Source organism: Harpegnathos saltator, unplaced genomic scaffold, assembly GCF_003227715.2.
Source record: "Harpegnathos saltator strain DR-91 unplaced genomic scaffold, Hsal_v8.6 scaffold103, whole genome shotgun sequence".
NCBI classification, from domain to species: Eukaryota; Metazoa; Arthropoda; class Insecta; order Hymenoptera; family Formicidae; genus Harpegnathos; species Harpegnathos saltator.
This window is the reverse complement of record NW_020229877.1, coordinates 140,385-154,763: the sequence shown is the minus strand read 5'-3', so window position 1 is coordinate 154,763 and position 14,379 is coordinate 140,385. Positions and strand designations below refer to the sequence as shown.

The following is a 14,379-nucleotide window of genomic DNA, read 5'->3' as shown; positions in this document are numbered from 1 at the left end:
CGCGGCGAAATTGTGCTTCATATCAATTTATAATTAGTTTATACGATATTTAATTAATATCTCGTGTGACGATTTGTTTACTCGCTCTTTATCTACTAATTTGCTTCGAGAAATATCGAAACGTTTAAGTAATCGTTTCGAATAGATTTATCTTAGATTTGTCTCCTCTAAAATAATGCGTTTGTTTTGAGCTACGATGAGACGCTTTATTAACAACGCAGGAATCATGCGGCGAGTAGAGAAGTTAATCACCATTAGATGAATTCATCGATAAATCATTAGTAGCGGAGAAATTCATCGAGAACTCGTCGTTAGAGAAATGCATCGATCGTCGAATAATATCTGACAATATCTGATCGCGATGGAACTCGCGCAATTCCTCGCATTCGCCGCGAAAGATGGGAGAGAGGAGAGCGATCGCGGTTCAAGGGTCAGCGTGCTGGGTCAGCATGATCGAGGAAGAAAGAAGGAGACGGAGAGAGAGAGCGAGAGAGAAAGAGAGAGAATGTGTGTGTGTGTGTGTGCGCATATGCATGTGCATGTGTGCGAATGCACTCCGAGTCTTCCTTTTTCCCCGCACAGTGCAGTCTTCGTGTAGCTAAATTTCCATTGTAGCGTCGCGGAGCTGTCCTCCTTGTCTTATTACCCGCGTCGTCGAGGACCGTCGTCTTTGTTCCCGACGGCACAGCCATTGACTGATAAAGCCCGCGACTCACATTGTTCGCCCGGCGAATGTTAATTGGGTTAGTCTTGTCTCTTTCCTTCTTTCGTCCTTCCTCCCTCTGCCATCTTTCTCGTAATTATGCGTCGTGAGCTAGCGCAAAAATGTATCGCGAGAAAAACGGCGAGACAGACTCGATATCTAAAAGCGTTCTCTCTTACGCAACAGATAGGCCAACCACGCGCATCGGATGTGTCATTTTTTAATTGCCCTTTATGCGAGAATGATATAGACGCTTCTCTTATTCTCCGTGAGACACGAGAAAAGCATTCTCGACTCTTTCTCTCTCTCTCTCTCTCTCTCTCTCTCTCTCTCTCAATGCTCTGAAACCCCTCATTTCGTCTCGTTTGCAAACTCCCAGCCGATTCGCGACGTGATTTTTATCCCACACTTCAATCTGCGCTTTTATTGCGCCTCGCGCGTCCGATGGGAACGCGAATGTTACGCGGCCGTGATGATAATCGACGCGCTGGCGCTAAAACGCCTCGGGTCGTTCCTTCTTTTCTTTCGCGCTGGCCGCACGTGCAAGTACGAGAAACATGTATCGTGGTCGCGTGCCGTCTCGTATCACCTTATCGGCCTTATCACGTTTTATCGGGTCGAGGTAGTAGTTTTGTACGACTCCGCGTTAAGATACCGAGGTGTCGTTACGATCACGAAACGTGAATGATTTATCGCGATCTATTTTTCGCGACTTTGTATCATTTGTATCGGCGTGCGCCGCGCGCGAATATCGATGTCTCTCCGCGTTATAATCGCGAAGTTAATAGAGATCCACGAATATATTTGGAGCAATGAGACACACTCGGTCTCGGCACTTTTCAGCCGCGGTTGGGAACTTCGATGAAGGTGGTTTAGTCTCACTGTGAATCCATGAGGGGGAGAACAATTACTTGTCATTGTTGCAGCGAAACCCTATTTGTTTCTCTTTTTTTCTCTTTCAAAGTTAACGACGGGAGAGATTTTTGTCGCGATTTTACGTTACTTCACATCTATGCCAATCAGAGCCCCCCCGGGCCTCCCTTCCGGCCTGCGCTTTATACAAAGGGGATGCTTTATCTCTGTATTGTATCGTGACGGTTCGCCCGAGTGCCAGACGTAAACACAGAGGAAACACGGAGGAAATATATACACTTCGGGGGTGTTTGCACATTTTATGGCAGCACGCAGACTGTCTCCCGGCCGAGCCTCAGTCAAGCTCGTGCCCCTTGAGGGAAGGAATCCTTCGTGGGAGGAACAAAGGTTCCTCCACATCTTTCGCATGCGGCTCTTTGCTTTGTTTTCCAAAACATTTGGTGCAAACTTGGGGCTGAACTCGCGCCGTGAACCGCTTGACCGGGAGAATAAAAGCGCGAGCTGTGCAGCGGAAGGAAGGGGAGGGGAGGGGAGGGGAGGGGAGGGGAAAGAGAGACGAGGGCGATCGACCTGTTAATTAATGAGGACACGCGAGCGCGCACACTCGCCGGCTGGCGAGTTGTAAGCAGAGATTAGCCCATATCGTGAGCCGCGGGATGAATGAGCGGCACGAGCGATTATACGCCGATTGTATTATCATCCTTCTCTACTAACGGTAGCTATCATAGCGTGTACGTAGTACGAGACGAGCGGCGTACACACCGCGATTACGGGCGTTCTATCGCCTTTTAAGAGTCGCATAGTAGCCTAATCTGCGTAGCCGCAACCGCAGTCGTCGGTGCAGCTCCAGCGGCAGACACTGCGACGCTGCCGATGGCGATTATGGCAGCGTAAGCAGTTTCAAATACGACGCATAGTAGTGACGAGCAGCCGTTCTACTACGAGCCGGTCGGTCCGCCGCCGTCGCGTCGGTTTTTCGGAAAGCGGTTGCGTCAGCTCGAAAAGACGCGTCGTAGCTTTCGTATCGTTTGTTTCCGACCGTTTCTGCGTGAAATAAACGTGAAAATAAACGGTCGAAAAAGGAGAAGAATGGAGGGCAAAGTGATCCCATCATCGCGCGTCACAAGAGAGGCTCGGATATTAAGACGCGAGAGAAACTCGCGCGGCGGAAAGGGATAATGATGAAAGAAAGAATGACGACATTCTGCGTCGTGAGAGCAGCAATGACGTGGTGGAAGTCTGCGAGAAATCGCGAAGCGACAAGTCGTATCGTGTATAAATCACGGCCGATCCGAAGCATCGCGCACAGTGGATAAGCTATTTTCGCGTATTTTCGTATATGTACCACTTCGGAGTGAACGCAAGCGTGTGAATCACCCGGCGTGTTTCGCGCGTGTGAATGCGAAACCGTGGACCATAACTTACGACTTTGCGAGCGACGACGACGACGACGACGACGATGACGTCGTCGTCGCGACGATGATACGCGGGGAACGCGTCGTGCGGACGATGTGCGCGGGAACACCTGGCCTTCTTATCGGAAATAGGCAGAACGCATACCATACCTAGCCAAACGACATACCTGTCCACCTCGCCTACCCACAATGCACTCTCTGTTCTTTCGCACTGAGCACTACAGCGTCTCGTGTGTGTGTGTGTGTGTGTGTGTGTGTGTGTGTGTGTGTATGAGTGAGAGAGAGAGAGAGTGCTCCTTATTTTGCTTTTCATACAAAGTTTTAACGAGGATAAAGAAGCATTTAATGAAGACGATAGGCAGAGGGGGGAGAGCGAAGGAGAGAAAGACAACATGAGAAAGAGAGAAGGTAGGAACCGTCGTATCTGAAATTTACAAAAGTAGGAGGGATTCTTCAGACGAAAGAGCGATTAGCATCATTATTACCGTCTCATCTCACGAGTTACCGCGAGTTTCGACGGCTGGGGAAAGAACGAAGAAGAGAAGGAGAAGAGCGGGAGGAAGATGAGGGCTCGTGAAGTTGAGATAAAGAGGCTATTCAATCTCTGAAAATCTCGTCATGTACCGCATCGATATATATACGCGCGCTTCGCGTTCAATCGTATTGCGGTTAACAGAGAATGTTTTTGTGGGAGTCTGGAAGATAAGGCTCAACCTTTGGCCCCGATGTACAAAACCTCTTCCGCTCGCCCAGCAACTCTGAATCTAGCTCTTTCTCCCCCTCTCCCTTTCTTCCTCTCTCTTTCTTGGCTACTGTTTTTCAGGAACTCCCTCACCTATTTTCTCTTACTCTCTTTCTCTTGTTGTATATCTCGGGGGGGATAATAAAAAGTGTCATTGCACATCGACTTGTACTGTAGATAATTTTAGATGCGTCGTATCGCGCGCACCTTGCGGTCGCACGTTGCGATCGTTAATCAAAGAAATGTCGCCTCGTCGGGGAATAAGTGCGAAGCGATTGAGAAGCGGAGGCGGGGGGCGCCACCGGTTCGTTCTATCCGGTAACTAATGTCGAAGATAAGATAGCGCGGAGACTCCCCTTGTGAAATATTAATAAAAAGAATGACCCGTTTTCCTCTTTTTTCGACGTGGCAGGATCGGAGAGTTTCTCCGAGAAAAGGAGAAATAGAGAGAGAGAGAGAGAGAGAGAGAGAGAGAGAGAGAGAGAGAGAGAATGTATAAAAAAAAGTAATACGACATGCTTCGATTGATTGAACAATTTTTGCAGATAAGGCGCGGGGTGAGGGGATGTGAAGTATCGAAATTAATTTCTCTCGTGAGAAATATTGAGACCGCCGCGGAATCGTGCGCCGATCGTGCGGCTTTCTTTATCGACAAATGACGCTGGCCGTTTGTTCGTTTTACTGTTGCAACAATGGGGGAAGGTCCCTCTTGGTTGCTGCAGCCGCGTACACGCCCGAGGCGTATATTTTCTTCATCGGGTGATTAATCGGGGTCGCGGCTTTGCATCTCCTCGTCCACAGATAAACGCGGTGCTTCGGCCAATTCCTCTTGTTCGGGCCTCGAAGGTTCCTCGTTCGGAATTTTGCATTCGGATAATGCGCTGTATTTCGTGTAACGCGACTATGTTGCTCGTCATCGTGCCCAGCCGTTCGCGAAACACGATTTATCTTAGGAAATAGGGAAAATAATTATTAATAAATAGTAATACACACACGATCGTTCTCGTAATGTACGATCTTTGAATTGAATCGAGAAAACGATATGTCATCTGATCAACGGAAAATAATAATAATAATAATTATTATTATTATTATATAATAATAATTATTATTATTATTATATAATAATAAATATTATTATTATTTCTACTGTTGTTATTATTATCGTCACATCGATACGGATAAAAAAAACGAATGTTTCGATGTTAAGGAATTTTCCGTACGCAGATTCCGATCGCAGATATATTTTTCGGCATTGTTATACGAGGCTTGCTATATTTTAAGACGTTCAGGAAATAATCTTCGACGGATGGTATTATCAGCAACGCGCCGGGGCACCCTTGTGTATTTCTTCTATTTTTATTTACATTGTTCCAAAGCCTGGTTGTGATTGACTGTACTTGGACCTTTGATGCAAAAATATGTTTTTTAATAGAATTCGCGCGGAGCGAATGACAGTGGCAGATAATCCAACGAGCCTGACCTTTCCAATTCGATTAGGTAACGTCAATAAGGTCGGCTGAATGTTAAACGGTCGATATACCGCCTTCGGAGATGATACCGCGTGCGGCTTTGGATGAAGGCCGTCGTGCGTTAAAGCGACCTCCCTGTAGATTTCTCGTGCGAGGAGGGTGCTTTGTGTTGTCGGACTGAACTCTGAGACCGCGTCAGTACAAATAGGTTATATCTCGAGAAATACACGCGTGAATTTCTACATGAAAATTTCGAATGACGACAAAACTCTTCTGTCGCGCCGGGGATTCCGTCATAATTAATATCGCGGTAGTATTGCGAAGCGTTCCGTATATTAATCATACAGTCAGATGCGCGACGATAACTGAACTTTGTCGGATGAGCACAGCAATCTCAGCAACCGGGATCAGACCGGTCTTGCGGAGGGTAATACGTGACATTCCTGAGGTTTTCCCTCGCGCGTCGGGCACGTACGTGCGGCAGATTACTCATAGTCGCGTGGACAATCGTGTTACGCATCTGCTTACATTCGTTGTGATCGACCGATATTAACGTCGCTCGCGATGAGACATTAGTCTATTAAAAACAGAGAGAGAGAGAGAGAGAGAGAGAGAGAGAGAGAGAGAGAGAGAGAGAGAAAAATGCGAATGTTTCACATCTCGTCTCGCGATTAACCGGAAAGATAAGCACTGCATCTTCAGAGAGAGGCGATCTCTGGAAAGAAAATAGTTCGTTATTTCGTTTCTTTTTACTCGTGTCCTTCTTCTTTAATTACCAGCAAAAGTAATTCGGAAATATTCTACATAGTTAAATTAATTTGTATTCTGCAAATCCCGGGTTTGTCTACCGGCGAGCGCGACAAGATTGCAGACCTAGGATCGACACGATCCGTGCATGTCGGTTGGTCCTGCCACGAGCTCAGCGTGACCCTCGGCGATTAAAAATAATATTTTTATCTCCGAGAGAGAGAGAGAGAGAGAGAGAGAGAGAGAGAGAGAGAGAGAGAGAGAGAGAGAGAACAGCTCGCGAAACCATTCTCCTCGTTTCTTTGCTCTCTTAGCCCTGTTTCTCTTCTCCTTCTCTTACTCTCGCTCTTGTTCTCTCTCTCTCTCTCTCTCTCTCTCTCTCCTCTCCTCTCGTACATGCTTCGTAACGATGCAATGTCCATCCGCCGCTGAATGCGTGAGTGCGTGTGCCACCACCAACGACGACCAGATAAGAGCACGTGGTTATTTTTGTAACACACCGGCTAGCAACAGTTTCTCGGTACCCCAAAGGCGCGTGTGTCCTGCGCTTCTGTCGAATCGCTCAATCGATCTCAACACTGCGGCATTGTCGCGCGAATGAATTCGACCGCTGCTGGAGATCGAATATGATGCGACCACGATGCGTTCTGTTTTAGTCTAGCAGCCAGTCGAATCACGAAGAACTTCTTAGATTTAGAAATGCAGCTATTCTTTGTTGCATCATGATTTTTAGGTGTGTATATATATATATGTGTGTGTGTATTTTTTTTTGTTGAGAGAAGGAGATTATATGAGCAACTATGTGCGTAACGCAGGACATTACCGCGCATGTATATGTGTTGAGACACAGGAATACAAATTGATAAATCATTTTCTGAGCAGATACCGAAATATATTCGATAGCGCAACACGGATCTCGATAAGATGTGTGCTTCGAGTTCGAATGAAACGCTTGAATGCGCTTTTCCAAAAACATCTGTTGTCATTTATATTAGCGCGTCAGCGATAACAACTTTCTCACATAAAGATAATATTCACGTGTGTTTGGATTAATTTATACTTCGGAATCTTGTGGTACACATGATTATGCAACTTGCTACTGGCGATTTTGTTTGTTCTCGCTGTTTACAAAGTAGCAAAATCATGTTTAAGAAGATAAGCGATATACTGAGTGAAATAATCAGTCATTTTATTATAAGAGGAATTCCATTTTTATTCTTCTTACATTTCCGTCTGCGGAGTGGTGATCTCTGTCAGCAACTGTGTAGCAAGAATAAAGAGAGAAGAAACAATTTTTTCAGAGAAACAAACTACCTTAGACTGGAAGAGAGAAACATATTGTAAAAATTAAAATTCTATGATTTATATATTTTGCGCCATTGATATCGGCTGACGATGTCCCTGTAATCGTTGACTCCTGAATGAATCCTCACATATTTTATGCGCGGGGTGTTTCGATCCTAGAACAAACATGAGATTCCCAACTATTCTCCGACATTCCGTCACACAGTTTGCACGTGAATCTTTTCGCAGTGTTGCTCGACTATGTCGAGGGGACTGCGGAGCCGACGTCGCAAACTGCCAGAGAGGCGGTCATCAAGCAAGAAGAGGGGGAGGCGACGACGGCAGCGACAGTGGCCGCAGTAACGATAAAAAGCGAGGACGTCATCGAGCACGAAGTCAACCAGCGGCAAGAGCAGCAGCAACAGCAGCAACAACGGCAAGTGGCGTACGTGTCGAGCGAAGAGGTCGGGAAGGAGAGTGTGGGCGTGCTGAAGGCGGGACAGCCGGAAATGGAAAATGGCGCCATAGTAGAGTCGGCCGGTGCTGAAGCAGTTGCTATTGCGGTTGCCACTGCCGGTGATCATGCCGGGGACCCTAGCGCCACCTACACTCTTCATCAGCTGGGCTACCATGCTGCAAACATCATTCGAAGGTGAGCGCTACAGCAAGAACGGTCTGGCCGAATATACGTTAGCGTCGAGCGGGATCTGATCATAGAAATGTTCGCGTGCTATTCTGCAGTTCGTAGTGCGAGAAGTTCGGCTAACCTGTGCTGAAATGCTATCGCGAGCAAAATCTTCGTTTAAAAGATCCAAATAGTTATTTTCACTTTTTTAACCCTGAAACAGTGGCTACCTCGCAGAAGGCTCACCCCGTTACGAGGGTGGCGGCATAAGGGAGGAACAGCAACAGGCCTCTCAGTTATCCCACCCGTCGCACCACCACCACCGCCAACAACAGCAGCAGCAGCCGCTGGCGCCGCCGTCGCAGCACCCGCAGCACCAACAGCAACAGTACGTCCAGCTCGCGGCAAGAGAGGTCCCGGTTCCCGAGGGAGGGGATAACCGGCACTCGACAGAGGCCTCCGTCGTAACGGAGGGAAGCAGCGCCGGCAGTCACATGCCTCACTCCACGATGCATCGCTACAGTACCGAGACGCTCTCACCGACCACGACCGATCATCATCAGCACCATCATCAACAGCAACAGCAGCAGCATCACCACTTGTCCGAAGTGCATCAGCACGGCGCGTTGTCGGCCCATCGTCACTTGGACGATCAGCAGCAGCAGCAACAGCATCATCATGAGATAGAGACGGACGAGGACGTGGAACGTGGAGTAAGCGGCATCACCGCTGCTATGAGAACCCGGAGCGATTATCTCGGTGTCCTCTTCCCCATCAATTCGTCAAATACCGCGGGATCCGGCAATGGGCCCAGCAATCATCACCATCACTCTCACCACTTGGACGACGTGCTGTCGGAGGATTCTTACTTACAGCATCATATTCGCGTCGGCGCTACCACGACTGGCGGCGCCGGCGGCGGCGGCGGCGGCGGCGGCGGCGGTGGTGGTGGTGGTGGTGGTTCTCCGTCGGTGAGAACAGGCGGTTCACCGACTCCGAGTCACAGTCCACACGATGATCAGGTGATATCATCGCCGCATCGCCAAGTCCAGGAAGCCGGCTACAGCCCGAATGATCAGGGCAGGTTGCAATCCTTCACTCATCTGACGGCCATGCAACCGTCGTCGGTGCAGTCGAATCACGGACTGCAGGAGTCCGAGCGTGTGGCCGATCAGCTGTACATGGACACGCTCTACACGCACCACGCGACCAGCACCCCGCATCACCATCAGGAGCACGACCAGGGCCCCTCCACGCCGCACTCGCCGAGCGGTCCGCTCTCCAGGTTAGTGACAATCTTTATCGTTATCGTAGTCGCGTGCTGCGGATGCATATGTCAGGTGCGAGCGAGATTATAAGTCGTCAGCCGGCCCGCCGGCCTTGCGAAGGTACAGCGAGGCTCGCTTTCCTCATGGAAAGGCTCTCTCATTGTTTTTGCCGCGGAAAATAATCGGGATTCGGATGGATATCAGTGAATAGATAGTGCTGAATTCGAAATATTCATTTTCTACTTGACTTTGTCGTAATTTTAGAAAACGCGTCACAGTCGTCAAGATTGTTTTATTGTCGCAAGATTGTTCGCGAGTACGCCGCATTTAGCGACGTAACTGTGTCGAACTGTGTCATTCGCTGCGCTCCGCCGTGGCGTCGTTCGTTGACACCGTCGCGATGTTCTTCCGCGAGGTTTGCGGTCTTTTCCTGCGCCGGAAAATTGTTTCGCTCGAAGCGCATCAGCATTTACCGGGAAAGCGATCCAACCGTCGCTTCCCAGACGCGAGATGTAACACAATATGTGCGTCATTCGATCGCCGTCTTAATTGGCATCCCCGCGAAGTTCGCAGTATCGCGGACTTCAGCACCGCGCGCGCTTCCACGTGCGATGGAACTTTAAAGCGGCTTTGCGGTCAGATGAAACGGGAGACGGTGCCTTCGCACTCGTGAATTTTAAAGCATCATCCTGAGAGGGCTCGGCCTCTCGACCGCTGAAGGATCGGCAAATATCACACAACACAGTCGTTTCGTGTATCCGCCATAAACCTGAAAATTTTGCCCGGGGAATAATTCCTGCTTCCCTTTTTTTTCTTTTTGCTTAAACACGATCAGACGTTACCTGGCTTACAAAGTGTGAGGACTGCCTAGGATGTGTTCTTTCCGGGCTGTGCCAAAAAATATTTACTCGTAGACTATAAGGGTAGTTCCGCCGCGCGCGCGCGCATGCAAGGACTCTCTGTGTGCATAGGCGACGCAAGCTCGAAACAAAGCGCAACCGTCGATGGGTGCGACTGCAACAATGCAGCTCGTTCTTGGCCCTATGCTAACAACCGCGTGAAGAAACGAAGATTGTCTCCGCCCTCGAAGTGTTTGTTGAATCGTCTCGGGCACGAGCTCGCGCGGCCGACGTGCCCCGGGGGTATCCAAAGTAGTACAGTACAGCGTTCGTGTGTCGAGAGAACTCTCTTCTCGCCGATTCTCTTCTTCCTCGCGGTCTAATCCGCTCGCTCGCTAAGGATAAGGGCCTCTATTCAGCGATCGAAGTAATCCTTGGATCGTATTGTCCACTACCCTCTAATTCGCGGAAGGATTTCTTCCGAGAAAGTAACGAAGACGAGATCGTTCGCGAGAACGCATGTTGCGAGAGAGAGAGAGAGAGAGAGAGAGAGTCGAGTGCGTCATATCCAAGGTTCGATGTTGATTCACTTGATTGGCGCGCATTCCCGTATACACAATGACCGCGTCGGCTTTATCTTTATTATATGAGACAGTCTAAAAGGGAACGCTTTTCTCTCTCTCTCTCTCTCTCTCTCTCTCTCTCTCTCTCTCTCTCTCTCTCTCTCTCAGATCGCCGAAAGGGAGTGAGCGCGCCTTTAGCAAACACGAATTCGCAGTTCCATCAATCCTCCTTTTCGTTTAGTCAGGATCTCAGAGGGGAAGGAAGGGAGCTTGCGGTTGAGAGGGATATATTTTTAATACGCGAGACACTTGATATATCTCCGCGAAATATCATATTTGAACACCAGCTACAATTGATAAGCCCGATATGTTGCAATATCTTTTACTTTACACTTACTTTTCGATTTCGTTTCTTATCGCGTCCCTTGATTCCCCATTGATTTTTCGTTTCGCTCCGTTCGATTTTTACACGATTTTTGCACGATCGGTACAGTCCTTATCTGGCGCACTCGATCTGCATTCGATAAGGGTTTATTGACCGATCAGTGCGATCGACTGATAAAATCTCGTCGTCTATCGTTTCACGCGGAGGTAAAGCAGTCACATGATGATCGCAATAATTTTCATCGTGGTTAATGTAATCGATAAGGAGAAAAAAAGAGACGGGGAGACAAAGTCGCATGTTCACATTTTAAGAGATTCATGTTTGTGACCCACTCACGCACTGTACACGTGCACGGGCCACGACCTTCGAAATGATATCTAAAGTTCGAGTGCAGATCGCGGTTCGCTTTTATAATCGTTTCTTTTTAGCACCGTTTGCTCTTTTTTTCGTACGACTGATTCGAAGGAGAGATAGCGCGAGTGCAGAGAATGTATTCGTTACATTATGCAATCGCCCGGCGAGGATTGCGCAAAATTTTGCCTTGGCACCACGCTCCTCAGAAAGTGTAATCGTGGCTCGTCATTATCGGACCATCGCGAGCCTGTCCTACGTCAAATGTCGGTTAATTACTACAGCTCTAGACGCGATTAATTATTCATCATTGCCCGCAGAAAAGGCTGTCATTATACGGCCCGCAATGAAGCGTAAACCGCGCTTCGACCGCGAAGCGGAGTCGATCGATATTCACAGAACAAATATTGTGATTAACGGTAGTTGACGACAATTCATAATTTTGCAACTTTGACCGTTAATTGCACTACCCACCCACCACCGGCTGCTATCACGGTGAGTGCATGCAAACGCACGCAGCTGTCACCGTATCCAAAGGTGATCCCGGGCATTTGTTTTCCTTCGCTCTGTGTCCACGTGCGGCCGCCTTTCGACGCGAGCATGCCGGCGGAAGTGGCACGTGCGGGATTCCGCTTTGAGGGACTTCCCGCCAAAGCGGGAACCTGTCCTCTCGGCAATTTGCCGTGCGACCTGTGAAAACTTTCGACAGACGAGAGCTGTTTATTTTCGCTTCGCGACAAACACCATTTTCCGTGATGTCGGATCGGGCCGATTGATTTTCCGTCCGGACGCGCCGCGGTCGAGAGAGAGAGAGAGGGGGGGAAGAGAGAGAGAGAGAGAGAGAGAGAGAGAGAGAGAGAGAGAGAGAGAGAGAGAGAGAGAGAGAGAGAGAGAGAGAGAGAGAAATTCGATCGCATTTCGGACTCTTCCGTATGCTTTTTTCCACAAACTCGATTTATTCCCAATTTTCTGACACTACTCCGAGCTTGCCTCGAGCGTGCACGTGTCGGCGTCGGCGTCGACGCTAAAGTCGGCGGCGGTAGAGTGGTGGCGATGACTCAAAGCCAGGACGATGCGGACGAATCGTGCCGGCCACGACAGCATAGAGGCAACCCTGAATAGTGGGGCGTTTCGAGTGGTCGATCGCGACGAGTGGGGGCACCTCGTGACGGGCGCAATCGGGGAAGATGAAGTTGGGGAAGGCTACGGTATGTTCTCGTGGAATAGCAAGGCGGCGGTCGGGTGGGGAAGACGTCGCAGAAATTAAGTGGGGGTAATTTTCCGTCGACCGTAGATCGTAGTCGAGAAGTAGGGAAGAGCGAGCGCAGGAGGGGAATTTCTGACCACCTTCTTAGGTCCTCTGGCACCATTCGGTTGGAACTCGACGTTTCGTGTGTTCGTTAGGTCATATACCGTTCAGTTCTTGTCTGCCCGGTGACAGATACGGGGCTACGGCACATTCTCCTTTCTCTTTTTCCGCTTCAGTTCTGTGTCTTTTTTTCTTGTCTTTCTTTTTTTTGTTCATTTCTCTCCCTCGCTGCTGGACCAGCTAGACGAGGCAAGTCAAGTCCTCGACGGACAACGACAGAGGAAGAAGAGGCACGAGGGGCGAAGAGGTGTAGTAGAATAGAAGAGTTATCGAGACATCAACTTGCGCCTGTCAAGATGCAGTGAGTCCTTTTCTGTTCAGAGATTGTTTTACCGATTATATTTTGTCATTTCTATGTTGCGTCCTCGCGTTTCTGCTCTCGCGCGTCTCGCGCATTTCCTCCTGCCTTGTCGAGTGATATGGTCGTTACTTTCTTTCGGCGACGACGTACAGTTATGTTCAAAAATTAGTCCGTGCAATTACCTCGAGAATTACGAGGAAACCGCATATATATCTTGCGTAATTTAATAAATATTGCATATATAGAGATCAGCGTCTTTAAGGTGATTCGTTAGACGTGGATCTTTCTGTTGCAAGTTATTACGTTAACTCCAATCGTCGAAACTGACATTAAGCGACTACTCTCGATGTTATTCTTACTTTTTTTTTTATCGATCAAGTGTGCTACTCGTAAAACCGAGCTAGCTGCGTCGCCAACTCGGTTAACATAAAAATGAGGTGAGCGACAAGCCGATAACAATTGGCGCGACGACAGCGTAAATAAATGCGACGTGAACGAAATGTCGCGCGCACCGTTCTCTTGCGGCAGCGCGATTAATTTACTTAATACATTGGCGTTTGGAAAGCGTCTTCATACAAGATCACTTTATACAAGGTCACTCGTAGCCGATTTTCCCGCTTCGTCAATGTTTATACACGCGCGTTTGTAGTTGATAACTACCAATCATCTGCTGACGGATACATCACTAAATATTATTCAAAATTAAAGGAATGCACGGTACACGTGCAAACGTTGCAAATTTCTGTTTTGTTTCCTTGACATCTCGCTCTCGTAATTCTTAGAAGCGTATTTTGTTTATTTTGTAATCTTTTTACGTTTTTCGATCTATCGGGTGTGTCAAATAACGAGATACACTGACACGATTGATTCTCGCGTTGTGTCAACTCCGTATGAAACGATCGACGATGATATATCTAGAGCAGTTTGAATGCGACTAAGCAAATAAAAAATAGTATACCCTCCTTATCTCTTCGTGGTCGCACGAGAGATATCTACCGTGTTGCGGGATTCTCGCGGTGGCGCGAAATTCTTGCTACATTGAGATCACTCCGATGCATCCGATGAGAATCCCCGTAATCTATATCTTCGCTCGCGAGGTGGAAGGGAGAGCGAAGAGCGCGTTCCTCTCCAAATGTTGTTCAGGTCAGGCACAAGGTTTTAACCTTGCAAAATCTCACGTTCTTAAATTGATCGTCAAAAAGTGCAAGTAGACGCGCGATCTTATCGTTTCGCTTAATGTCACAAGCGGACTTCACTCTCCAGGGAAGTTTGATATCGTGAAATTCGCCCCGATATCGTTATGCCGATATACTTTGCCGGATAGACAGAGGTTATTCTCGAAATAGAAGAGAAAAATAGAAAATGGGCAAGCGCGTCGTACGCGATGAGAGATTTTAATTCTGTCGCGCGTTCTAGTTCCACTCGCCTGATGAAGAATTTAT

At 48.3% G+C, this 14,379-nt stretch overlaps 1 protein-coding gene across 3 annotated transcripts in view; it reads left to right on the top strand.

The window, feature by feature from the left end:
- The window catches only part of LOC105188096 (box A-binding factor), a 59,628-nt gene that overhangs the window by 26,520 nt on the left and 18,729 nt on the right, over positions 1 to 14,379 (top strand). For 2 of the 3 annotated variants that reach the window (XM_025298801.1, XM_025298804.1), the window contains exons 2-4: positions 7,486 to 7,888; positions 8,085 to 9,146; positions 12,821 to 12,937. In XM_025298801.1, coding sequence (XP_025154586.1) covers positions 7,486 to 7,888; positions 8,085 to 9,146; positions 12,821 to 12,937 — 1,582 coding nt within the window. The remainder of the gene's footprint in view (positions 1 to 7,485; positions 7,889 to 8,084; positions 9,147 to 12,820; positions 12,938 to 14,379) is intronic. The other variant, XM_011149373.3, reaches the window with a different exon arrangement.